At 42.1% G+C, this 27,420-nt stretch overlaps 1 protein-coding gene across 5 annotated transcripts in view; it reads right to left on the bottom strand.

The window, feature by feature from the left end:
* Positions 1-27,420, bottom strand: part of LOC147017961 (general transcription factor II-I repeat domain-containing protein 2-like) — a 102,930-nt gene that overhangs the window by 51,757 nt on the left and 23,753 nt on the right. For 3 of the 5 annotated variants that reach the window (XM_085897102.1, XM_085897100.1, XM_085897101.1), the window contains one exon: positions 20,381-21,376. The exons of the other annotated variants lie outside the window; for them this stretch is intronic. In XM_085897102.1, coding sequence (XP_085753228.1) covers positions 20,399-21,373 — 975 coding nt within the window. In that variant the 5' untranslated portion in view covers positions 21,374-21,376 and the 3' untranslated portion in view covers positions 20,381-20,398. The remainder of the gene's footprint in view (positions 1-20,380; positions 21,377-27,420) is intronic. 5 annotated transcript variants of the gene reach the window in all.

The raw sequence follows: 27,420 nt of genomic DNA, 5'->3' as shown, positions 1-27,420 counted from the left end.
TAACCATTTGCAATATTTAAAGGAAGCGAAAGTCGGAATGAAATTTAGCACAAACAGAGAATTTCTACATCTGATTCAGACTGAGGTTCAATTGCAACTTATTTGAAGTTTGGGTCACAATTGTGCTTCAATCGTTATTACCACTGCCACTGAAGATGAAGGAGGTTATGTTTTCAAACCGTTTCTATCTGTTTGTTTCTTGCAAAATAGAAGGTTTTTCAAGAATATTGGTTAGTCGATTTTGTTATTTTGTCTGTCTCTCTTTGACTGTTTGTCACATAAAGGTCAAAGTTTTAAACCGATCTTCAAGAAACTTCAGCACATGGTAGAGTTTGTTATAAGAAAGAAGCTTATTGTTTTTTGAGGCCAAAAGGTCAAAAGATCAACATAGGCCAATGGTCAACAACTTTTTTTTTTCTAAAATCCTCAATTTTCATCCGATTGACTTGAAATTTGAAGAGGATTATTTTTCAGGTCATTGAATTCAACTAGCCAATTATTTTTTAGGTCAACATCGAAAAAAGGTCAACATTGGCCAAAGGTCAACAACTTAGGTGAGATTTCTGAAATCCTCAATTTTCATCCGATTGACCTTAAATTTGAAGAGGATTATTTTTTAGGTCAACATCGAAAAAAGGTCAACATTGGCCAAAGGTCAACAACTTAGGTGAGATTTCTGAAATCCTCAATTTTCATCCGATTGACCTTAAATTTGAAGAGGATTATTTTTCAGGTCACTGAATTCAACCAGCCAATTATTTTTTTGGTCAGATTTGTTTAATGGATTTTGCAAGTGTTGTACTCTGCACGACATCTTCTTGTTATTACTTGACGAAATCTAAGATTTTGTCAAGTATGTTGGTCGGTTCAGTTTGTTTGTTGTTTGTTTGTGTGTACGTCTCGCTCTACAGGTCGCATTTCGAGTCGGAATGTCATGGAACTTCACCAATGGACTTATTGGACACCAGAATAGAACCCTATAACTTTTGGCATGTCAAGGTCAAAGGTCAAGGTCAGGAAAAATTTCTGAAAATCGCGAAAATCCATATCTTTTAGCACGGGCCGATTTTCAAAAATTCATGTCTCCTCCAAATCTTAACGGATTCCTTTCAAATTTGAAACACGGACGTAGGAGGGAAGTATCTTTGACTGGATTAAAAATTGGTCACATCTGTTACGGACTACGGAGGTGACAGGTATTTTAATTTAACATGGTAAGTGCTATCTTTGACTTTCACTGGATACGACTTTGACCGATCTTTGACTGGATGAATTTCATCAAGTCCTGGCCCTATGGGCCATTTCATTCTGTTTGTCTGTTTGTCTGCTTGTCTGTTTGTTGCCTCCATGTCACAATTTTAAATCAATCTTTACAAAACTTCAACACATGGTTGAGTTTGTCAAAACGAAGAAGCTTATTGTTTTTGAGGTCAAAAGGTCAAAAGGTCATCATAGGCCCAAGGTCAACAACTAAGGTGGTCTTTCTAAAATCCTCAATTTTCATCCGATTGACTTGATATTTGAAGAGGATATACATTTCTGATCATTGAATTCAACGAGCCAATTATTTTAGATGTCATCATATACAAAAAGATCAACATAGACCCAAGGTCAACAACTAAGGTGGTCTTTCCAAAATCCTCAACTTTCATCTGATTGACTTTAAATTTGAAGAGGAGTTGCAGATTTGATCATTGAATCCAACCACCAATTGTTATTGAGATCAAATTTGTTTTTTGGATTTTGCAAGTATCATGCTCTACATGATGTCTTCTTCTTGTTATTGGGTCGCCGAAATAGGTGACCCGTATTGTCAGTAATTCTGTCTGTTTGTTATCTTGGCAAAACGAAGTTTTTGCAAGATCTGTTACTTGGTAAGTTTTTTTTGTTTGTTTGTCTGTAATCATTGGATTTTTCAACTTTATATCACTCTGTAGAGCACAATTCTCATTGGAAACTGTTGTGGGTACACATATCGTAGTATTATTACAATACCCTTCAGCACACATAAAGGTCAAGGTCAAGGTCAAAGGTCAAGGTCACTTTGTGGTAAATCATGGAGGTCGCCGAAACCCTTATTTTTTGAGTAATTTTAATCGAATCATCTCCAAACTTTATGGGAATGTAGTATATGGTCTGGCGCTCAGCTGATTAGTTTTTGGTGGCATTGGCTTTGACCTTCATGGTTAGTGCCTGAGGTCAAACATATTTGACCCCAAGGTCAAATTTTCAAGTTTTAGGAACCATATCGTGCAGTACCTCAAATTGAACACCTCGATGAGTGCTTTCTAGATATGTCAAGCTTGAGACATTATGATGTCATTTGGTGACGTTATGTGGCAAACGCATATTTTTCATGGTTACTCTGTAAAACGATTCTCATCGGAATCTCTCGTAGGCAGATATTCCTCAAGGAGTCGCTCCTGGTGGATAGCAGCTCTGTTCACCTCAGTGTGACCTTAAAGAAGTCACACGTGGTCACCTTTTGGCAAGATATGGGTCACCCTGCGGGTGACATTGGTTTTTATTTGGATGTTTGTTCGTTTGTCATCAGCATAATTGGTAGTAAACGTGGGCCGATTTTGACCAAACTCGGGTGGTAGGTACATCTTATGACCTCGTGCTTTGGAAATTGTGATGGTTGCTAGGGACGCTTTGATACCCCAGCAACAACCGAAAAACCATAAAAATCGGTACCGTTCACGCGAAATCAATTCCGAAAGCCATTATCCCACATAGGGTTATGAAATTTGGCACGCATGATCTCCAGGTGATGCTCTATCAAATATATTCCGGTTTTTGTGATATATGGAATACTTTACCTGCAATTATGTACCATAAAATTATGGTATGCGCAAAAATTGGCGAAAATTGAAGGCCCCCTAGCGACCAGGTGCATCAATACGAATGAAACTTTGCAGGTTCATGGTACTCAATGAGTACTACAACTTTGCCTCAGGACATATTGACCGATTTCGCTTAGGTCAGGGGTCAAAGGTCAATTAGTGCAAAAATCGATAATATGCGAGAGCTGGAGGTGCCTTCGCGCCAAATGCTACCCCTCCGAGGGTTATGGTATGATGGTCATGAAAATTCACACTAATCATCTGGAATACATTGTGCACAAATGCTTGAGCCGGATTTTCGATTTAGATCTTTGTTCACCCACAGCACCTCATCGAACTTTGGGGATTTCCAATTTCAAACCGCATTTTCGGTACTTTTCATTCAAATGGATACCGAGTAGTTATCAGTAGATGGAACTGGATGAGATTTGATATGCATAATCTTAAGGTGATTCCCTGTCCGCTATATGACATCCATTTTGCTCTATATCTTATAGTTTCCATGCTCGGTGACTCATCGCCGCCTACCGGCTTGTTTTGTCTGTTTGTCTGTCTGTTTGACACCAACAGGTCACAATTTTATACCGATCTTCAAAAAACTTCAACACATGGGAGAGTTTGTCAAAAGGAAGAAGCCTATTGTTTTTGAGGTCAAAACGTCAACATAGGCCAAAGGTCAACAACTAAGGTGGTATTTCTAAAACCCTCAATTTTCATCCGATTCACTTGCAATTTGAAATGGATATATATTTCAGGTCACAGAATTCAACTAGCCAATTATTTTTGAGGTCAACATCGGCAAAAGTTCAACAACTTAGGTGAGATTTCTAAAATCATCTATTTTCATCGCATTTACTTGAAATTTGAAGAGGATTTATACTTCATGTTTATGAATTCAACAAGCCAATTGTTTTTTAGGTCAACATGGATCAAAAGGTCAAAGACTAAGGTAGTATTTCTAAAACCCTGAATTTTCATCCAAGAGACATGAAATTTGAAGAGGATATATATTTCAGGTCACTGAATTCAAACAAGCAATTGTGTTTTTTTTAAGGTCAACATAGACCAAAAGGTCAACATCGGCCCAGCATCAACAACTAAGGAGGTATTTCTAAAATACTCTATTTTCATCTCATTGCATAGAAATTTAAAGAGAATTTTATTTCAGATCACTGAATTAAACCAGCCAATTATTGTTGAGGTCAACATCATCCAAGGGTCAACAACTAAGGTGGAATTTCTAAATTCCTCAATTTTTGTCCAATTGACTTGAAATTTGAAGAGGATATATATTTCAGGTCAATGAATTCAACAAGCCAATTATTTTTGAGATCAACATGGACCAAAATGTCAACATAGACGAAAAGGTGAACAACTTTGTTGGTATTTCTAAAATCCTCAATTTTCATTCGATTGACTTGAAATTTGGAGAGGATTTATATTTTAGGTCGCTGAATTCAATCAACCAATTGTTTTGGAGGTCCACGTCGGCCAACAGGTCAACATAGGCCGACTTTCTAAAATTGTCAATTTTCATCCAATTCACTTGAAATTCGAAGTGGAGTTGCATATTTGGTCAATGAATTCAACCACAAATTATTTTTGAGATAAAATTTGTTTTCTGGATTTTGCAAGTGTCGTGCTCTGTATGACATCATCTTCTTGTTTGTTTATCTGTTTGTCTGATTGTGTGCAGGATATCTCAAAAAGTTGTGGATAGATCCAGATGAAATTTGATGGGCAGGTTGGGTGTATGGCAAGGACGAACTGATTAGATTTGGGAGAAAATCCGGATCCGGATCCGACTACTAGAATTTTAAGTGATTCTACACCATTGAGCAATCAGGCCAAAAATGATTATATAGCATGATATTTCAAAAATGTATTGTGCCCAATATGTTCTCTTGGATCAGGCATTACATTGCAGAGTTATGCACTCTACCGAGTGCACTTCCAGTTCAAAATGTATTTGACCATTTTAACTGAATTCATCTGTGGTTGAATCAGAACTGAATGATTCACTTTACATTGTCTAAAGAAGAAACACAATTCCCCTTTCGACATCTGTGGTAGAATTACTGGCATATGATATTTCCCTTTGAAAATAAATACGAACCAGTTTATAGCGAGCGAAGTGAGCTTAATATTTAACGCATGCACATGAGAGAATAGGAAACAACAACAACAACAACAACACAATACCCCTGGCTATTTGGAATCCGTGTCGTTAGCTATCACCTTTTGCTTCCGGTTGTTGTTAAACGCTGTGCGGTGTATAAACACGATTGGGTTTTATTTCTATCTTGTGAATATTACTTAATGCGTGCACATGAGAGAATAGGAAACAACAAAAACAACACAATACCCTGCTAATTCTGAATGCATGTCATTGCCGATGACCCTTTTGCTTCAGTTTTTGTCTTGTTTCTGTTTTTTTTGGTTTCTGGTTTTTGTCATGGGGAATGATGCATGCCGGGAGATAAAGGCATCGTCGGAGACATGAAATACCCAAATAATATCAGACATGGTGTATATTTCCTCCACTGATTTTAATAAAGATATCTCCCGCATCATCAAAAAATAATTTTTAATCGTGATTTACATTATTTGATCGCTGATTCCGAATCCAGGCCGAAGTAACCGGAAATTGCGTATACAGTTGTGAACAAGTTGTAGGTAAAGTCAGAAGCGAATGTAAGAAGAATACTACGTTCACTTCTAGTATTTCTTTTTTTAGATGAGATCCTGTTCTCGGCGGTGTAGTTGTTGTTGTGAAGGTAATGTTAAGGTAATATTTATTTTTTTCAGATGAGATCCTGTTCTTGGCGGTGTAGTTGTTGTTGTGAAGGTAATGTTAAGGTAATATTTATTTTTTCAGATGAGATCCTGTTCTCGGTGGTGTAGTTGTCGTTGTAAAGGTAATGTTCAGGTAATATTTATTTTTTCAGATGAGATCCTGTTCTAGGCAGTATAGTTGTTGTTGTGAAGGTAATGTTAAGGTAATATTTATTTTTTCATTGCAAAAAGACTGTTTCATTTGATATATTTAAGAAGCGAATGTAAGAAGAATTCTACGTTCACTTCTAGTATTTATTTTTTATATGAGATCCTGTTCTCAGCAGTGTAGTTGTTGTTGTGAAGGTAATGTTGAGGTAATATTTAATTTTTTAGATGACATCCTGTTCTAGGCGGTGTAGTTGTTGTTGTGAAGGTGATGTTGAGGTAATATTTATTTTTTCAGATGAGATCCTGTTCTAGGCGGTGTAGTTGTTGTTGTGAAGGTAATGTTAAGGTAATATTTATTTTTTCATTGCAAAAAGACTGTTTCATTTGATATATTTAAGAAGCGAATGTAAGAAGAATTCTACGTTCGCTTCTCTGCTTTGCCTATTCCATATTACCTTTAAAAATTGCATTCATTGGACTTGGTTACTAATAAATAGCAGTGTGTGTATGTGTGCGATAGTGTATGTGTGTGTCTCCTCCATAACTGCAAAACCAGAAAACTTAGCAGCCTGAAATTTTGCAGGCATACTAAGGGAATACCAAGGAAGTGCAAGAGTGAAAATTGGGTGTTCGGGGTAAAGAAAACACCCCTTTTGAATATAATTATCGGCCTTATTTAATTATATCCTTTATAAGGCGCATTCTCGGCCACCTCACTCTTTGGGGTCTTAAGGCATCTCCTGGGTAATCTCGCTGGGGTCTGAAGCCGCCATGTTGTTTGGCATCCTCAACCACGCATTCACTTGGAACAGGCCGTAATTATTTCTTCACGATAAAGTTTTATCACTTTCCTCACTCATATTATCGAATGCCTGTTCATCTTGGCTCCAAATCGCTGCATACATCGCTTTTGTAAGTGCTATCGTTTTCAAATTAGAAGCTTGGAGCAATTTCATGCATTATATGATGCAATTTCCACAATCTACTCCCATGGACGAATTAAAGTATATCATCGAAATATTATTTCGGCTTTGAGGATCAGATTTTGCCCGGACTAAACAAATTGTGTCAAAATCTGGAGTGAAATTTGATTATTTAAAGAAATAACGAGTGTTATAACTAAGACTATATGCTGTACATATTTACTTTAAGCAAGAAAGCAAGGCTATTGTCACCTCCTTCTCCACACATGCAAAATAAAATGTGACATTTCCAAAGCATTAAAATATCTTTATCTCCTGTTTGGAGAATTATATTGAGTGATTAAAAGATTTACGAATGCTAAAATTAACCACCTTCATTGAGATATATGGTTTCATGCATTCACCGTTTCATGTTGCGCCCTGTGTCCCAGAGGGATTGCTTATCCATAACGTTCTTGCCGATCTGTGTCTATATTTTCGGAGGTTTTGCGCGGTGCTTGGTAAAGACTCAAAGCAAATCTGGTTAAAAACAGTTGTTTTAATAAAAACAGCTGTACCACATCACATGTGCACAGATGAGCAGGAAACGTGGCAGATTATCTGCAATGTTTATTTATCGGGCGATTACACTTTGCGATGTCTCCACAGTTGTTCGACATTAAACAGCAACTCTTTCTTGGATAAAGTCATTCTTTGAACGAATTTATTTTATTTCTTTAACTGCTGCGGGCATGGTGAAGACTGGTTTTAAAGTTAAAGGGATCCCATGTGCATATGGTATTGCAGCCACAGGCTGGCCAGCCATTCCTTATCAACCATTTCATTGGAGTGCTTCCTTGAGTACTTAAGCCACTTGCTGAGTGCCCAACATTTGATCGCGGTACCACGCTATGTCATTCTGAGCAAATTGTTCACTCACTGTGGACGCTATTGCCGCGCCACATAGTCCTGAGCGAGTGGTTTGTGCTCCGTCATCCTGAGCAAGTGCTTCATGCTCCATCGTCTAGAGTAAGTGGTTTATGCTCCATCATCCAGAGAGAGTGGCTCATGCTCCATCATCAAGGGCAAGTGGCTTGTGCTCCATTATCCAGAGCGAGTGGCTCATGCTCCGTTATCAGGCAGTGCTTGTCTCGAGACGTGCCCGGCTGGTGTTTACCTCTGGACAGCTTCGCTCTGGAGTGTCCGAGTGGTGTTTTTCTGTAGACATGTCCAGAGGGTGTTTGAATATGGATGTGTCCAGAAGTGGTTTGTCTCTGGACATGTCCGGATGGTGTTTGTCTCTGGACATGTCCGGATGGTGTTTGTCTTGGGACGTGTCTGGAGAGGGTTTGTCTCAGGGCATGTCCAGAGGGGGTTTGTCTTGGGACATGTCTGGAGGGAGTTTGTCTCCGGACAAATCCGGCCAGTGTTTGGCTCCAGATGTGTCCGGCTGATGTTGATGTCTGGCCAGTGTTTACGTTCAGGCGGTGTTTGTTTCCGCACCTGTCCAGGAGGTGTTTATCTCTGGACTTGTCTGGCTGGTGTTTACGTTCTGCTGGTGTTTGTCTCCAGACATGTACGTCCAGTGTTTATGTCCAGCCGGTGTTTGTCTCCGGACGTTTTTGGCAGGCGTTTGACTCTGGATGTGTCCAGACAGTGCCTGTCTCCTGACGTGTCCAGCCGGTCTTTACGTCCAGACGGTGTTTGTCTCTGGACGTGTCTGGGTGGCGTTTGTCTCTGGGCGGAGTTTATTTCTGTACTGCGTTTATCTCCAGACTTATCTGGGCGGTGTTTTTCTCCAGGTGGTATTTATGTTATGATCGTTAGAAAATGGATTTCAGACATTATTTTGTTTCCATCTTCACTGTTATTCTATGCAGAAGCATTTATATGAGACAGGATGAATCATAATTAACGCTCCACTGCACGTCTGCCTTCTATTCCTCTCACCCTCTCGCTGCCTTCCCTTCCCCCACCCCTATTCACGCTGCCTCCCTTCACACTCCCCCAAACCCTCCTTGTTCTCCCTCCCTCCTCACTCCCCCACCCCTTCTTGCTCCCCCTCCCCTATCTCTTTCCCCCTCCCCCTCCCTCCCCTCCCACCTCTCTCTCCCCCCCATCACCTCCTCACTCTCCCCCCTCTCTCTATTCTCTGAGGTCTACTCAGACGCCTTCTCGTACTTTTGGATCTCCACTGATCACGACGAGCTCACTCAGGTCCACAATGATCCTGTCCCAACAAGGATAAAGTAGTGCAGTTGGTTTAGGAAACCCGTTGTGTCGCTGCATTTGTGCTATACCTTGTGGAATTTGTCAATATCTGCCTGTTAATACACATGTTGAGGATGTTTTATTGAGACCAGGGGTTCCCAAACCCAGGGTCGTGACCCAAACTTGAACCCCCCCCCCCCAAAATCTCAGTTTTTGAAGGGGGTTTCATGTAAAAAGCATTTTCTCTGACAATCTTTATCATAGGTACACAAGGTACCAGTATCATTTGGGTTGCGAGGCAAATGTGATTTCAAATTTTGGGTCATGGACAAAAAAGTTTGGGAACCACTGATTTAGACTAATACGCTAAGGTTATATACCCTACCTCTAAACTGGAAGAATTTTATTTTTTGACTCGTTTTCCCAAATTAATTGCCATGCAATTGTGATCAATGAGTCAGTTATTGCTTCCATCTGGCATCAGTTGTGAGAGCCATAGTTGAGAGAAAATTGTCATGAAATCGTTTCACAAAATTCCATGTCTGAAGTGCTTCCATACTTTATACACGTGGCTGTCTGAGGATTTCATACTGAATCTTTGGAGATTTGGGGCTCTTTTAAGCTTTGAAGTTGCAGACATTCTTGCAGTATGCAGCTAAGTTGTTGGGACAAAGTTAGAATCCTGATCTGTACATCAAAATGCTGCTCTCTTAGCTTGAACAAGAACACCGAATTCGCAAGTGTGATAGATACTCAGTTTTGTCACTGCAGTGCTTTCTGAGCTTTTCAGTGAAATGAACAGGACGTTGATCGAGGTATGCTAACCACAAAAGAGAGATTACAGATCAATATTAGCATTACTGTAGCCGAGGCAAATGACAAGGGCAACACAACCATAACGAACTTGGAAAAAATAATGGTGAACAAGAAGGCAGTGGTATGAACGTCTTAAACCGTTGAGCGGTAACAACGAGAACACTTGGAACTAATCATACTATTTTATTGCTCTTACCACTATTGTTTATACCTGCACAGATTCAGAATTGTTAATCTTTAATATGAACATTAAACTTTAGGTATTGTTGTAGATACAGTCGATGTGCTTGCTTGATTTGGGCTGGCAATGAAGCTTAGAGGTGTACACAACCTGGGTTTGGAACTCGACCCAGCTATAGGAAATAACCCTGGTGTTTCACATTCAGAGCGATGCATTAATGTATGTTGTTGTTCGTCTTTCGGCTGCTCTCGTTAGGGGTCGCCACAGCGGATCATCCGTTATGATCCGCATACTGATTTCGCACAGGTTTTAGGCCGGATGCCCTTCCTGACGCAACCCTGGTTGCCTCTTACGAGACAGGGATAAGGATTAGGCTTCGCCATTATTCCGGGCTGCCCTACACCCTCTCATCGCGCGGCCCAGCGCAGAGCTCCCGTCCTCAAGCGATCCTCCAACCCAAGCCTCTGAGTAGCCGGATTACAGGCGCACGCCACTATACCCGGTTGATGCATTAATGTATGTGCAATCCATCAAAATGTCGTTGAGTTGGAGGACCCGTCTGTCAGCACGAGTGCTTGGTGCGTGTTAAATATGTCAGTCTTTCGTGAAAAGGAGGCAAGCTGTCGCCGGCACACTGAACAAATGCCGAATTTTTGCCAACTTCAGTCGATCGCCTGGCCTGACCGACCGGTTCATGAAAGTCTTTGGCAAAATGTGTTCCCCAGCACCAGATGGTAGGGATAATTAAAAACCATTAACTGTAGTATTAGTCATATCCTTTTTTGGCTCAATTATTGTTACAGAAATAGCTTTATATATTAGTTATTGATGTACGTATGTGCAAATGCATTTCCCATTTGGTTTTAATCTCAAAGGTCTAATTGTATTGTTCTTACCAATAATTGGCAGGAACAATCAATGTTCTCTCACCTAATCAATTATCTCTTTCCAAATTAATTATCCCCGAACTGTGACTCAGATTTTACACTTCTAAAGAATCGTCCAACTCGTCAATAAAAGCTATAAATACAAGATCTTTAAAAATTATAATGCAGATGGCTAGACCTCTCCCAGGATTACACTTGGTGTATTTATTAGTGTTTACAGTTTTGACGTTTTGTGACATATTCTACATATTACACACTGTTGCTGATATTATGCAATGTAACCACTCAGGCAAAGTAAAAATGGGATAGTAACGCTTTAGCTCATCATAAGGGACTATAAAGGGAAGATTATTAGCCCCCGCAGAACTTCGTATAAAACTGGGGCTTATGGATTTCGTCTCGATTTTCGTGTGAGTACGTGTGTGTGTGTGTCCGCAGCCACATCTCGGACATGTATGGACCGATTTTATCTGTACTTGGCACAAAGACAACACGTGACGGTATACATATGCACGTCATTTTTTTTCGACATCAGATCCAAGATGGCCGACTGGTGGCCATTTTGTTACCTAAATGTGTCCCAACCATTTCTCAGACATGCATGGTCCGATTTTGCTCAACACTTTATTTTGTGATCTGATGAAAAATGGCCGACTGGTAGACTGGCGGCCATTTCAGTTGAACATAAATATGGGCTAACCCTTTAACTCCAAAGAGCAAGATTACTAAAACAACGGTGGCCATGATATTTTACTGTCGATGTTTTTTTTTCTGCCAAACATTAAAAAATATAAATATTTCATAAAATATATAAATATTTGCATGAAGCATGCAGCAGGCTTCTCAAATATACATATAATGTGCAAGAGACTTTAAACTAGAGAGTTCATAGAATATGATAACCCACACAATGTTCAAGTATATACTTCAATTTTAAATAAATAATGATTTTATAGATTGTTAAAAAAGAATCCGAAAGTTTCGAGCTACTGATGAAGCATTCTTGTATACATCACCAGTATCCACTGTAATAGGATGACATTGAGTCACACTTTAGGAGATGGAGGCTTTATTGAGCACCATCGAACGTAGCATAAATAGGCATCTTCTTCACCCCAACCCTTTCACTTCCCATGCCCTCTCATGCTATATATTGATATATAGCATGGTTCTTGGAAGTAGAAAATAGGTAATTTGTGTTCCACAGTGTTCAAGTATATAAATCAATTTAAACAAGAGCGAGAATGGCTTTGCAAAACATGCCCCTATCGACATGATATTTCTAAGTCTAAAAAAATTAGAACTGTGAAAAATTGACCAAACTACCTGAAACTCGAACTTGTTCTCAAACTTATAATAAAGCCATGAACCAAGTTTCAGTTGAATATGTTTCAGAGGATGGCGGGAAAAAAGTCTGAAAAGCTACAGGTGGGACGGACGGACAGACACCAGTCGAGGATGAAGAAAGGTGTAAAGCAAAAGGCGTATAAATTAATTCCAGGTTTTACCACCATTTCACCCAGTGTCTATTACATTACATTCGTTTTTCAAGGCGGTTGTTTGATTACTTTATAACATCCTTAAAAACAGTAAATTTCTTGTTTGGAATGATTTTCAATTTTGTTTGATGGCCAGACAGGTCAGGTCAGGTCAGGTCAGATCAGATATGAGAGCATGCGCTAGAGCAGCGCATCACTACATCCACTTTCTGCCATTACTCCAGGGGCCTCTGTCTGGCCATCCACCCAGCCAGATTCCTGGCCCATCCCGATCTCCTTGAGATGCCAATCAACCTGCTGCAGCCACGAGACACATGGTCAGACCATTGAACACCTCGACTTACGAGGCTCCCGCGCTGAGAGAATCTGGTGAGCAGGATCAGCATCAGGAAAACGAGCCACATGTCCATACAACTGCACCTGACGCTCACGGACTATGCAGGTAAAAAAATCTCATAAGAGTCTCTCTCAGCAACTGCTCGTTGGACACAAAGTCCACCCAGCGAAGGCAATGGATTCTCCAAATAGATCTGGTGTTGAAGGAGTTAAGTCTCCTTCTCAGATCCCTGGTCAGAGTCCAAGTCTCACATCCATATAGCAAGACTGCCACTCTGATTGAAGCTGCCCTCCCCTACCCTGCGGAGGACAGCTTTAGCAGACTGGAAGCGCCAAAGACCTGAAGACTCAAATATTCGTACTCTGACACACAAGTATCGACAGCACCACACCCCATGATCCAGTAATTCCATGACTCCCCAGGCCCGACACAGACGTCTATTGACCAACTGTGTCTGCGGATGTCCTTCTGCAGTTGGGTTTCTTTATGTGAGGTTTGTGGCTGAATTTGCACTCCGGCCACCGTAAAAACACTTCATCCCACAAAACATACCAAAAGAAAAAACAAATCTGAAAACCCCCCCGGTGATAGTACCTCCTGTGCAGCTGCCCTCCGCAGGGTAGCTCACAGGATGATGGGTTTGGGGCAAAGCTTTCATGACACACACTCTTTGATGATAGGAGGAAAACCATGGGGTAACGTTCCCAGGTCAGATTGCGGAGTGTGTGCCGGGGTGGTGCTGAGGTGTCCTCCACCAGACAGCTGTCTCCTTTGGTTAAACTGAGGCGGTCCCTTCGGGTGGGTGTCTGGAATGTCCTATCCCTAAGAGAGGATGATCACCTACTTGTTATCATCTGAGCTCAAGCATTTAGACATCAGTATTGCAGCACTCTCTGAGGTTCAGAGACCGGATTCTGCTGAGATCATGGCAGGTTTGTTACACCTATGATTGGTCTGATCACTTTGATGATTACCATGCCCAAGGAGTTGCTGTAGCTGTGTCCAATAAGCTGACTCCAATGATAATTGAGGTAACACTGGTCAACAACGTTTTATGAGACAAAGGATTCGTCACTCCTTGGAGGTCATTTTCCAGGTCTCTGTATATGCTCCCACTGAAGCAAGTGATCTCACCGTGAAGGACGCATTATATGCCATGCTCAAGTATGTGGTTGATCGGAGCCCCAGGCGAGATATTATTCTGGACTTGGGGGATTTCAATGCATCGATTGGAACTGATAGAGATGTTTATGAGATGTGTTGGTCCCCATGGGTCTGGAACTATGAAACAGAATAGCACTAAGTTCTTTGAATTCGCAAGAAGTCATGGACTTCGGGTGGTGGTTCATTGTTTCCGCACTCACAGGCTCACTGCTGGACTTGGTATTCCAATGCTGGTGGTGTGGCAAAGGAGAATGACCATGTGCTCGTTGATCGTCGCTGGAGGATAATCCAGAACTGCAGCGTCTACCGTTCAATTCCTTAGTACTGACCACAGGCTTGTTGTACCACTCTGAAGTTGCAGCTTAAATCCAGGAGAATGGCACCATCCCAGCCGAGGCTAGATGTTGGCAAGCTCAAGGATGAGACGGTAGCTGAGGATTTTGTAAATAGGCTGAGTGGAGATTTGGGGGGTCTGGGTGCTTTGGGGGATCCTGAAGAGTTATGGAGCGCCTTCAAGACCACCATCGTTGATGTTGCCGGTGGAAATCTTGGAGCTCACCATCAGGCGAAGAAGTATTTTGTCTCTCAAGGGACACTGGATAACATTGACCAGAATCGCAGGGCCAGACTGAATGGCAGAGCTGAGCTGTTCAGGGAGCTGTGGCATAAAAATGTACATGCACCAAGGTTGGACAAGGAGGCCAATGTGCAAGGAATCTGTGAGGGGGTAGATCATCACCTGTGGTCAAGTGATTCTCGTCCTGCTTACAGGGGAATTCACGCATTGCGTTCCTCCAAGCCTATCCTTCGGTGTGCTGCAGAAAGAGCAGAGCAGAGGGTGGTGGGCTCTTGACAGAGGAGTCTGAAGTTATGGCCCGCTGGGCCAGTTAATTTAAGTGTCTGTACCAGGCTAATCCACCAGCTATCGAGTTGTATGTCATGGGGTTACTATCCCTATTGCTGACCCTCCAATCAACTGTGGTCCACCTTTATTTGTGGAAACAGACAGTGGTGAACCAGTTGAAATGGGGTAAAGCTCCTGGGATTTGTGGCATCCATGCTGAACTGCTTAAGGCTTGTGGAAATGTTGTACTTGTATCGTTGCATGCAGTTCCACACTCTGTCTGGAACACAGACATCATCCCAACTGACTAAAAGAGGGGCATTGTTGTCCCTCTCTGTAAAGGGAAGGGTGATCGGCAAGACTGCAATAACTACCGAGGGGTGAGGCTGCTGTCATTGCCGGGCAAGGTCTTTGCTCAGATTATAATTATTGATAGGGTTCACCACCATCTGCTTGAGCAACAGCATCCAGAGCAGTCAGATTTTCCCCAAAGAGGTCAACGATTTACAGTATTCTTGCTCTATAGATTTCACCGAATTAAGAGGAGAGCTTCAGCAGGGGTTGCTTGCAGCCTCCGTTGATCTCTGTAAAGCATTCAATTCAGTGAATGGGGATGCCCTATGGAAGATTCTTGGTCTTCCTGGGGTGAACCCAAACTGATGAATCTGATGTCTGAACTATACTCTGGTTCTGAGAGTGCTGTGAGATGTGGTGGTACCATCTCTGGCATATTTCCAGTTGTTACTGGAGTTCGTCAGGGGTGTGAGCTGACACCCACACTTTTCAGCACTTGTATGGACTGCATTATGGGGAGGATCTTGGAGAGATCAAGCTGCGGTGCATCGTTTGGGAATGTCAACATATCTGAACCTTGAATTTGCAGATGATGTAGTCAACTTGCGGAGACTCTGGAAATTATTTTGGGGGCCCTCGAGGTGCTGAATGCGGAGTCGGATCCATTGGGATTTCAGGTTTCCTGGGTCAAAACTAAGATCCAGGCTTTTAATCACATCTTTGATGCTGCTATTCTGTCTGCACCGGTTTGTAGCAATGATATTGAGGTCATGGAGAGATTCACCTATCTTGGCAGTGATATTCATGTCTCTACTGGCTGTGAGGCAGAGGTCAACAGACGTCTGATTGGTGCCTGGGGAGTCATAGATTCACAGGATCATGGGGTGTGTCGCTGCTGGTACCTGTGTGGGAGGACAAAAGTCTGAGTCTTGAGGTCCTTGGTGCTTCCAGTCTTGCTCTATAGATGTGAGACTTGGGCTCTGACCAGGGATCTGAGACAGAGACATAATTCCTTTGGTACCAAGTGTCTTCAGATAATCCGTGGCTATTGCTGGTCAGCCTTTGTGTCCAACGAGCGGTTGCTGAGAGAGAGTTAAATGAGATTTGTTTCCTGCAGAGTCCGTGAACGTCAGCTGAGGCTGTATGGACACGTGGCTCATTTTCCTGACACTGATCCTGCTTGCCAGATTATCTCAGCGAGGGAGACTCGTGAATGGAGGAGGCCAACGGGCCGACCACGTGTATCGTGGTTGCAGCAGATTGATCACGTTCTCGAAGAGATGGGGATTGCCAGACAGGGGCCCTTGGAGTAAAGGACTATAAACTGGACGCAGCGATGCGCTGCTCTGGCCCATGCTCCCATATCTGACCTGACCTGACCTTGAAGACCAAGAATCCTCCAAAGGGCATCCTGATTCACTGAATAAAATGCTTTGCAGAAATCAACATCCACTGCAAGCAGCCACTGCCTAAACTCTCGTCTGTGTTCAGTGAGGACCCGAAGAGGAAAGATACGGTCAATTGTTGACCTCTTTGGTGTAAAGCCTGACAGCTCTGGGTCTTGGTGCTCAAGCAGATGGTTACGAACCCCATCAAGAATTACTCGAGCAAAGACCTTGCCCATCACTGAGAGCAGCATCACCCCTCAGTAGCTGTTTTAATCCTGGCGATCACCTTCCCTTTTCAGAGAGGGACAAGAAGTCCCATCTTCCAGGCAGTTGGGATGATGCCTGTGTACCAATCTGAGCTCAGAACTGCATGCAACAACACAAGTAAAGCATTTCCACCAGTCTAGAGAAATTCCGCATGGATGCACAGATCCCGGGAGTTTTACTCTATTTCAACCGGTTCACCACAGCTCGTGTTGCCACAAACGAAGGTGGATCACAGTTCATTGGAGGGTCAGCAGTCGGGATATTAACACTCCTGACATCCAACTCAACAGCTGGTGGGTCACCCTGGTACATCCGCTCAAAGTAACCAGCCCAGGGGTATTCACTTCAGACTCCTTTGTCAACAGCCCACCACCCTTCACTTTAACTGCAGTACACTGAGGGACTGGCTTGGAGGAAGGCAATGCTCTAATTCACCTGTAAGCAGGGCGAGAATGATTTGACCACAGGTGATGCTGTACCCCCTCACAGATTCCTCAGACATTGACCTCCTTGTCCACCTTCAGCCCACGCACAGTTTTATACATCAACTCCCTGAAGAGTTCAGCTCTGTCATTAAACCTTGCTCTGTGACTCTGGTCAATGGTATTCAGTGCCCCTTGAGAGACAAAATTCTTCTTCACCTTATGGTGAGTTCCAAGACATCCACCGGCAACATCAAGGACGGTGTTCTTGAAGGCACTCCACAACTCTTCAGGATTCCCCAAAGCACCCAGACCCCCCAAATACTCCCTCAGCCTGTTCGCAAACTCCTCAGCTATCCTCTCATCATTGAGTTTGTCAACATCCACTGAAGGTTGGGATGGTACCAAAAAAAAACTTCTTTCGGCTGCTCCCGTTAGGGGTTGCCACAGCGGATCATCCGTTATGATCCGCATAATGATTTGGCACAGGTTTTATGCCGGATACCCTTCTGGACGCAACCCTGGTCGCCTCTTACAACACAGGGATATGGTACACCTATTCCAACCGTGGCATACACCGGGCCCAGTACACTGGTACTCACTTTGCCGACCTCAGAAGGATGACAGGCTGAGTAAACCTCCTGGTGTGTATTAATTCAAGTGGCCAACGGGGCTTGAACTCAGGACCTTTTGGATCCCAAGCAGCTACCCTAACCACAACGCCAACACCAGGCAACAAAGGCTGGGATGGTACCATTCTCCCAAATTTAAACTGCAACTTCAGAGTTGCTACTACAAGCCTGTGGTCGGTATTGAGGAACTGAGCACTCCCTTTGACCCAGCAGTTGTGGATCATCCTCCACTGACCATCAACGAGCACATGCTCATTCTCCTTTGCCACACCACCAGCGTTGGAATACCAAGTCCAGCGATGAGCTTGTGGGTGCTGAAACCATGAACCAACCACCCGAAGTCCATGACTTCTTGCAATGTCAAGGAACTTCGTGCCATTCTGCTTCACATTTTCAGACCCATGGGGACCAACACACATCTCATAACCATCCCTATCAGTACCAGTTGATGCACTGAAATCCCCCAAGACTCGAAGAGTATCTCACCTAGGGCACTGATCAACCACAGACTCAAGCGTTGCATGGAATGCGTCCTTCACGGTGAGATGTCTCACCTCAATCGGAGCATAAACAGAGACCAGGGAAACAACACCCAAGGAGTGATGAATCCTTCGTCTCATAATATTCTCGTTGACCAGTGCTCCCTCAATTACCATTGGATTCAGCTTATTGGACACAGCTACAGCAACTCCTTGGGCATGTTAACAATCAGAGCGATCAGACCAATAGTAGGTGTAACCACCCGCCATGATCTCACCACTATCCGGTCTCCGAACCTCAGAGAGTGCTGCAATTCCAATGGTCAAACACTTGAGCTCAGATGATTGCAATTACAGCAGGCCAGAAACTAAAGTTTTCCTGCTCTTGCTTCGAGTTGAGACAAGCTCGTGCAGGGGAAATGAAAAATGTCGCCTGGAATACAAGCTGATTGATTGCCCGCTGGAATTTCTCTCTTTTCAAGGCTTGTTATTTCTTTCAACATTTTTTGGGACATGTATTACGACTCAAACCTCTCAAAAGGAGGTAAAATGGACAAATTGTTGATATATAATTGAGATATCACTCTTAACAATCTTTTTTTTTTGCCTTTGTGACATGTTATTGGTTTCAGGTCTTGTTAATTGTCGGTTGAAGAATACAATGAACCACTTCCTGTTAATTAAATTACAAGTTCGGCCCACTGGTTGCATCTTTCCTGAAGTGCGTCTGTGCTGCTTATGGAATGCCCATGCACATGAGAGCAGGGATTTGTCAAGTGTTCCATCACATAATAGACTTTCCTTTTCAAAATGCACTGTGGGATCTTTAAACTCCATCAGCAAAATATATATAACACAGAGGATACCCGGCTTAGCATGCCTGTGCAGGATGGCACATTCATTGTTCCAACAGCCTGTCTCTGAAGCACTGTGATGCCAGTGTATAATCAATTGGGAATCAAACCCAGACAGGACAGCTCAAAATCAAGTAAATACTTCTGAGCTCTCCTGTCAGCCAGTGAACCGTTGAAATAATTGAATGGACAATAATGAAATGCCAAACGTGGTAAAAAAAAATGCTTCTCAACCTGTTTCTAAATTTTTTCATTCATTGAAGGCCCTAGCCCGGCCCTGATGAATGTTAATGGATGCACTGACCCCTAATGTATTGTGGTTTTCTTCTTTAATGGCATTACATAATATAACCCACTTGTGTCTTCAGGTACAGAATGTAATGAAAATATATTTTTAGTTGTCCAAGCTTTGTGGTTAAGCATTAAAGGAGTCTCATTGTTGTTTGTTGGTCACCACCTTTAAGTCTTGTTGCTCACCGCAACAACACTCAATCCCTAACATCATGCCCACATGTGCACAACACCCAACGGAAGGTCCACCAATCACGTAACCCCCACATCACCATGTCCAACCCGGACACGAACCGAGCCATGTGTATTCCCCAGAAACACAAAAACAAACATGCATGCCCACTCATCCCCAACACATACAATACCAGATCACGAGTAAATAATAAAAAGAGCAGAGCAGACCATCGATGATGTGCTTGCTGTTTAAATATTACTTCATGGGGAAACACCAACAGCAGAGTAGAACTGAGAGTGAGATCAAGGGGACGGGGATAAGGACACATCGGGGTTATCAAGCTGAATGAAACACAGCAAGAAGAGAAAGAGGGAAAGCAGGGATGGAAGAGAAAAGGAACAAACCAACCAACATCTACCAAACGAAAAGAAGTGAGGAGGAGGGGGGGGGGGGAAATCACAATACTGTAACCTGAAAAAAGGGAGTGCTTGGGAATGGGATCATTTAGGGTAGAAGAGATCATGGATAAGGATGGGGGATGACCTGCGGTAGTGGTGAGCAGCTGTCGTGAGACCTTGGAGAGAAGAATGGGACTGAACAAACTGGGAAAGTTGATTCCACAGTTGAGACAAAAGAAGACCAAATGAGTGGAGGTGAGCAGTGGGCCTGGATTTTAGGAGTTTAAGTGGGCCTGGACACATTTTGTGTCAATTGGATAACTGGTTATTATTTTAACAATTATAAATTTGTCTTCTCCATATTCTTATTATATAGTCCAGGAGCAAGGACCTGAAAAAAATGAAATCGTTCAACACTCCCTACAGAAAGGTTTGACTTGACAGAGTGGTAGAATAGACCCTATAGAACACCTCCAGGTAGTATGTGGTTTCAAATTGTGGTATCATTAAAATTCTACAGGTCATTATACATACCAAGGGTACTTACCAAGAGGGTCACTGTGGGCTAGCTCAACCTTTTGTCGAGACTCAACTCTTTGTCGAGACTCAACCAATTGACATTGCCAATGACCTTGCTCATGACGTCCTTGAAGCCCAGGGTCTTGCTGCAAAGGTTTTCTTGGTGGATGATGCAGTGGCACCAGATGAGGTCATGCGGCAGCCCCTGATGGCTCAACTCGTCCATGGTGTGACCCTGCAGGCCCTTCTTGGTGCCTAACATGGCAGGGGTGCCATCCGTGGTCATACTGACCAGCTTTGTGTAGTTCAGGTTGGCCTTCTGTAAGGCAGCATTGCACTCATGGAAGATGTCCTCGCCAATGCACATATCCTTCATGGGACAGAGTGCCAGCAGCTCTTCAGTGATGTTGAAGTTCATGTCGACTCCCCTGATGAAGATGGCCAGCTGTGCTGTGTCTGTCATGTCTGTGCTCTCGTCCAAGGCCAGTGAGAAGGCCTTGAAGTCGGAGGCTAGGACGCACAGCTGCTTCTTGCGGTTCCTGGATATGCCTTCAACTTTCCTCGTGATCGTCGTGCTACTGAGGCTGACCGAGTTGAAGATGGTGGCCTTCTCGGGACAGATGCTCTGCACAACGGCTTGAAGACACACCTTGACAAACTCGTCATCTGAGAAAGGCTTCATGCGACGGGCAATTATTTCCGACACCTTGATGCTTGCCTCCATGGCCCTCTTGGAGTCGTTGCCCTGCTTGGCGAAGAGGTTCTGCTGCTGTGAAAGCTTAGACTTCAGTTCGTTGGCCTTCACAAGTCGCTGGTTGCCCTCGAAGATGTTGAACTTCTCCCCAAGGTGAGTTTGGAAATGCCGCAGAACATTGAACAGCTTTGGCCAGGCCAGGGTCTCATGGCAGATGAGGCACAGAGTCTTGCCCCTGTTCTCTGCAAAGAAGAAGTCCCTCGTCCAGTCAGGGTTGAAGGCTCGCTTATCGTCATTCACCTTTCTCTGCTTTTTCAGTGGAGCCATGGCCTGCAAATGGAAATTGTCAAACAACGTTTGTGTTGAGAAATAGATACAACGTTTGGGGTTAATTGGAGTATTGTTTTTTTTAATTAATAATTTTTATATGTATTCGATCGATCGATTGTTCACGCACTGTAATTCTGAACAAATTTCCCTTTGGGGTGTAATTGATTTTAAATACTGCCGCAAGATAAAATCAAATTGATTTGTTTCCTCCCGGCGGTAAGCAGCAGTGGCCGGCAGCGGCATTGTGTCAGGCTTTTCAGGTCACGGCGCTGGCCGGCAGAAGCATTGTGTAAACCCCTTTAAAATTGCTACATGGAAATGTGTTTTGATTGGAAAGTCCTCGTGGACCGCAGTATAGGGCTCTGCGGACCGCAGGTTGGGGACCAATGATGTACGTGCACACTGTTCTCAATGGATATGCTATTAGAAATAATCACAACTGTAGAAAGAGAGGAAATGAGAATACTGTAGATGACATTTGTAAAGCAATCATAAGGAAGAATGTAGAAACAATAAGTTATGTTCGATAGTCATTGCATCACTGCAGTCTTTCACAGTGTTGGAGATTGGCCACATTCCCAGTGGATTTTCATTTTCGTTTCTTAAGTGTTCTTTGTTGGGAGACAAAAAGCATAGTGCATCACTAACGAGGACGTGTTATGCAGCTAGGCATCATGATGTGTCAATTTCTACAGGGGAAGAGAAACACGTGCAGATGTGGCCAGACAATTCGTTATGGGCAGCCAGTTTAGGAAATCACAGCAAAGGCCGTATCAACGTGGGAATCTGTCAGACAGGGGAACTGTTGCTTTGCTCTCTTTGAGCTCTGAGCAATGCAACCAGATTTTACAATGCTTAGTCTTAGTAGGATGCCTTCTCTTCTCCTGTCCATGATAGTCTATCTTTAAGGCAACATATTTCTGACAAGTCTAAGGGGCAGGATTTCCAAGTGGTGTACACACTCGCTTTGGAGCTGTCTAGCTTTGGTTTCAATCTCGACCTGGCTATAAACTGTCACTCTGGTTGTTTGCATGCAGGGAGATTCATCAATATTTATGATGTCCAGCAGAATGATGTTAAGCTGAAAGACCCTTCTACCAGCACTGGTCGATCATGAGAATGAAAGATCCCACGTTGTCATTTGCGAAGAGTCGGTGAGTTATCGTCGGGACAGGGAACAAGTTACAAATTCCTGCCAAAATCATCTGCAGTTGAATGTCGAGCCTGGCCTGTCAGTTTCTGAAAAACAAGCCAGAGACTGTCTGGTCGAGCCCACAAGAAGGTGGGAATAAATGGGATCGTTAAAGAGGGAGCTTCATAGTAGATGTCAGACAAGTATGGGACATAATTCCAATTTCAACTCCGGGAGTGAATATATTACAAGGATGAGTTCCGAGACGGTAGAATGCGAGTGCAATATATTGCAGGTATAGGAACATGAAGCATGAAGTGTAGGAACGTATTCCAGGTCCTACTGTACAAAGCCAATGGGAATTGTGATAATAAAGAATGAATAGTCATTGACAATCATGAGGTTCCCTTTTTCTCACTTGTTTTCCTTGGAGGTGTTTATATTACCTACTTGCATCCAAAATGATGAAAGCACAAGCCAACAAGGCCAAGCTGGACACACTGCTTTCATTTACACGTTTTAGCATCCAAATGAGATTGTTCTAAGGACGTAATCAAAATTACAAAAAAGGATGACAGATGACACAACACGGAGGGAATGCAAAGGAGCCAACTGGTTTTTTTTATTATTTTTCCCTTGACAAAAATGAAGAACCCTTTTCCCATCTTCAATAAGTTTCTTACTTTCCCATCTAAAATCTATTTCTCCATTTGATCTCACGACCAACCTGCACTCTTCTCAGTTGTGGAATTCGACCAGCACACTCTGTAATCTTACCTCTCACATCAGTCCTTTAAATAGAGCATTCATTCACGTTCTGTTGCTGTATCTCATCTTTTTTTTAAATTTATTTCCCTATCCCATCCACTCCTTTCCCTTCCCTTATATTCCACTAAAAATCCTCAGTTATTTCATACATTATATTAAACATATTGTTGTATGGACAATTACGAAATCGATTAAAAGTAATTTTTACTCTCGGTGAAAATTTCAATTAATTCTGATTCAAAGTTATTTTCTGTCAAAGCCTTGAAATGGAATGCTTTTAGCATTCCAAAATGTATGAGACTATTCAAGACATAAGAAAATGATGGGAAGGTACCATTTACACTTTGAAAAGAAACATCAGTGGACATTATGGAGTTGCGTGATTGAGCACTTTTTAGAAATCACTGATAAAAGGTACAAGTGGTGTGAAGTCAACCAAAAGCATTTTTAAAAGACCTGAACAATGCCTGTTGCTCTAACATTATGGGCAGGTGAGTGACACCTCTGTTTTCCCTTTACAGCCTGTCCTATCAAGTTTCCTTTGCTACCTTCATTGTTCAACACACCACGGCTCCTCCAAGATGCATATGTACTTCCAGCAAGCCTTTTTTGGTTAAACGCATAAAAATCTATGTTGTCCATCCACCTTCACTCTCTTATTTATCTTTTCTTCTGCTTGGGGAACTATTTCTGGAGATGGTTCAACTGTAATCTTCCCTCCAGGTCTTCAAGTGTTACACCACTAATTCATGTCATCCCCCATTCCTACCCACAATCTCTTAACACCCATCATCCTTACCCACAATCTTATATACATCCAATCAACCCCACCTTACTTCCTCCCCTCTTCTCTCAACCCTTTTCTGTTTGTTCATTCCCTTGCTTGTTTTGTTCAATATGTTGCTCAAATGCCCAACTGTCATTATGTTGCCTTTTTTTACCCACTGCCATTTTGTTCTTCCTTGAGCCTTGATTTTGTATTCAAAGAGAGAACACTCGTACCTCAAGTAATCCTCTATCCATACCTGTGATCTTTTCTATCCTCATGAGCCCTCTGCTGCCTCTCCCAATCTATTTGCAGATTGCTATATTTCCTTCCCTCTTCTCTTTCCTCCTCCTTTTGTTTATGCCCTTGTTGTGTCCCACTGATTCCACTGTCGTGTTACCTTCTACTCTGTTATCTTGCTCTCCCTTGAGTAAACAATGTGCATGCAATAAATAAATAAAAATACCTTCATTAAATTTCAAACTCCTCTTCTGAATACCTCTGGGAAAACTAATGGAAAACCATCCAGTCAGTGTATTCTTTGCTTTGAGTGCTTTTCCACCACCAATACTCTGGAAAGAAATGCTCATGAACAGACTGGATCTTCATTAGCAAGCAAGGAATGGTAATACAAGAAAAACAAGAAAAAGAGCAATCAGAGATTGCAGACCCTCGCCAGGACTTGTTTTGTGTGGTGTTTGTGTAGTTGTGTGGTGTACTTTGTGTGGCGTTTGTGTACTGGTGTGTTACATAATTAATGAGACATAACTAGAACTGCCACTTTATAACTACTGGCCGTGATGACCAGGTACCATGACATCCCGCTTTGATCGGACACCTGACCCTTACCCATGATGGTTTTTTGTTTTTATTATTATTCAATTGAATTTAGAATGGGATTAAAATAAATGAAAATTTAGGAGTTTAGAAAATTTGGCCCAAATTGGCCTTTTGGCCTATTTTGACCTTTTCGCCTATATCTACCTCAAAATTAGTATGTGGTTCAATTCAGTGACATAATATGCAAACCCTCTTCAAATTTCAAGTCAATCGGATGACAATTGAGGATTTTAGAAAATTTGGCCTCTTGGCCTATGTTGACCTTTTAGCCGATGTTGACTTCTAAAATAGTTGGTGGTTCAATTCAGTGACGTGATAAACAAATCCTCTTCAAATTTCAAGTCAATCAGATGGAAAATGACAATTTTAGAAATTTGGCCTATGTTGACCTTTTCGCCGATGTTGACCTCAAAAATAATAGTTGATTGAATTCAGTAACCTGAAATGCAAAGGCTCTTCAAATTTCAAGTCAATTGGATCCGCTTGTTCTTGTTGCATAACCAATGCTGTGGATCATTTACCTTACCCACCAATCTTTCATTGACGTTTGACACCCATCTCTCTTTCACCGACGTTGACATCCACCTTTTTCCATCGACGTTTGATGCCCTGTTTGGCAGCTCTATGGATGCTGGCTGGCTCGTGTTAATGTCGTGCTGAACAAGGAAGAAATAATCGCAAGATTGACAGTTGGAAGTCATGTGCAGCGATGCGCCAACAGGCACGGAGGAATTGGCTGAAGTCTGCTTGAGGATCCACCCACACTGGTCGCTTATAAAAAGGATGGGAGGACCGCTTTCCTGTGAGTTGGTGACAATTGCAAACAGTCGGTGAGAGTTGGTGACAGCTGGTTACAGCTCCTCACAGCACCTTCCAGTGCCTTACAGTTGTTCGTTGATTACGGCTCCTGAAAGCTCCTGACAGCTCCTGATGGTGAGTGAAGGTTGGACCATTCCTGCTGGTTCTGCTCGTACCTGATTATTGGCATCCCTGGTTCCTGGGGGTGACGACGTGATGTCGATTGGTCTTCGAGTCTGTTTGTAAGTGGGTGCATGGTGAGGCAGGGCACTGGAAGCGTACCAAGGCACGCTGACAAATCTTGGGACATTTTATTGGACGCACGACGACTTCTACTTTGGAAAGCTGAGAGTGGATTTCTTTCCCCCACTGAATGATCTGCTGGGTAGCCATGTCTCATGTTTAACTGTTAAATAAGGAATAGTGATAAGCATCTGCTCTTTGCCTATTTTTCCATCAAAGCCTGTTTAATTCTTTATTTGGTTGAGATTACTTTGATTGATTTGAATTGATCTATTTTCACCACAAGGAAATAAAAAGTTCTTCAGTTTATATATTTTTCTAATGAATAAATTCCTTGTTGACGTTTCAACCTGTCCGTGCTTGTCCTTTCCTTCCATTTATCCAGCATTGTTTGCACCTAGCTAGACTGTGAGGTAGTTCCCAAACTAATTTAGCTGTTATAGTCGGCATTCACCAGTGGTAAATGCTCTGCCACCCCAATTAAGATCTAATGAAGATAAGATTGGTGCATCGCCGAGGGCGTGTCCCCCATTCAGGAAGCTATGTAACCTCAAGTTAAAAGAAAAATTAGATGGTGGAAACTGGAACTCATGGTTAACTGATTGACGCTTGTGGTTGCAAGCAACACACCCTATCATGAAGTTAATTGTGAGCGGTGGCCCCAGGTCCGGCTCTTCTGAGGAGAAATGAGGATTAACCCCCTCATAATACACTCGGGAACCGTGGCCGTAACAATATATATATATATATATATATATATATATATATATATATATATATATATATATAAATATATATATATATATATATAAATATATATATATATATAAATATATAAATATATATATATATATATATATAAATATATATATAAATATATATATAAATATATATATAAATATATATATAAATATATATATAAATATATATAAATATATATATAAATATATATATATATAAATAAATATATATATATATATATATATATATATATATATATATATATATATATATATATATATATATATATATATATATATATATAGACATACAGTATCTCACAAAAGTGAGTACACCCCTCACAAATATGTAAATAATTCAGTGTAACTTTTTAAGCAGCTGTGCTTGAAGCAAAACCTTAGAGTTGATGACAGAGTAGACATTCTGCAATATGTATGCAGGCACAAAACTGCCATTCCATAAAAACAATGTGGCATCTTACGAATATTTCTGAGAGAGGAGGCAACAAAAGTGAGTACACCCCTGCTATTGTCTGCACAAGAAGTAAGTCAAGCATGGTAAAACAGCTTCCATTTTCATCATTTTCTGCATATTTAAGTCAAAGAGTATTAAAGGTACAAATATACACCAAACAATACACACAATGTCCATAGAGCTGCAACCTCCCTGGTATGTTAAAAGTGAACAAGTGTACTCAATGCAGTGATTGTCTATCTGCTTGCTGAATAAATAATTGCAGAGGAAATACTGTACCAA

This window comes from Eptatretus burgeri, chromosome 10 (assembly GCF_056783735.1).
Source record: "Eptatretus burgeri isolate ZD-2024b chromosome 10, Ebu_testis_v1, whole genome shotgun sequence".
NCBI classification, from domain to species: domain Eukaryota; kingdom Metazoa; phylum Chordata; class Myxini; order Myxiniformes; family Myxinidae; genus Eptatretus; species Eptatretus burgeri.
The sequence above is the reverse complement of the archived record's forward strand: the minus strand, read 5'-3'. Positions and strand labels throughout refer to the sequence as shown.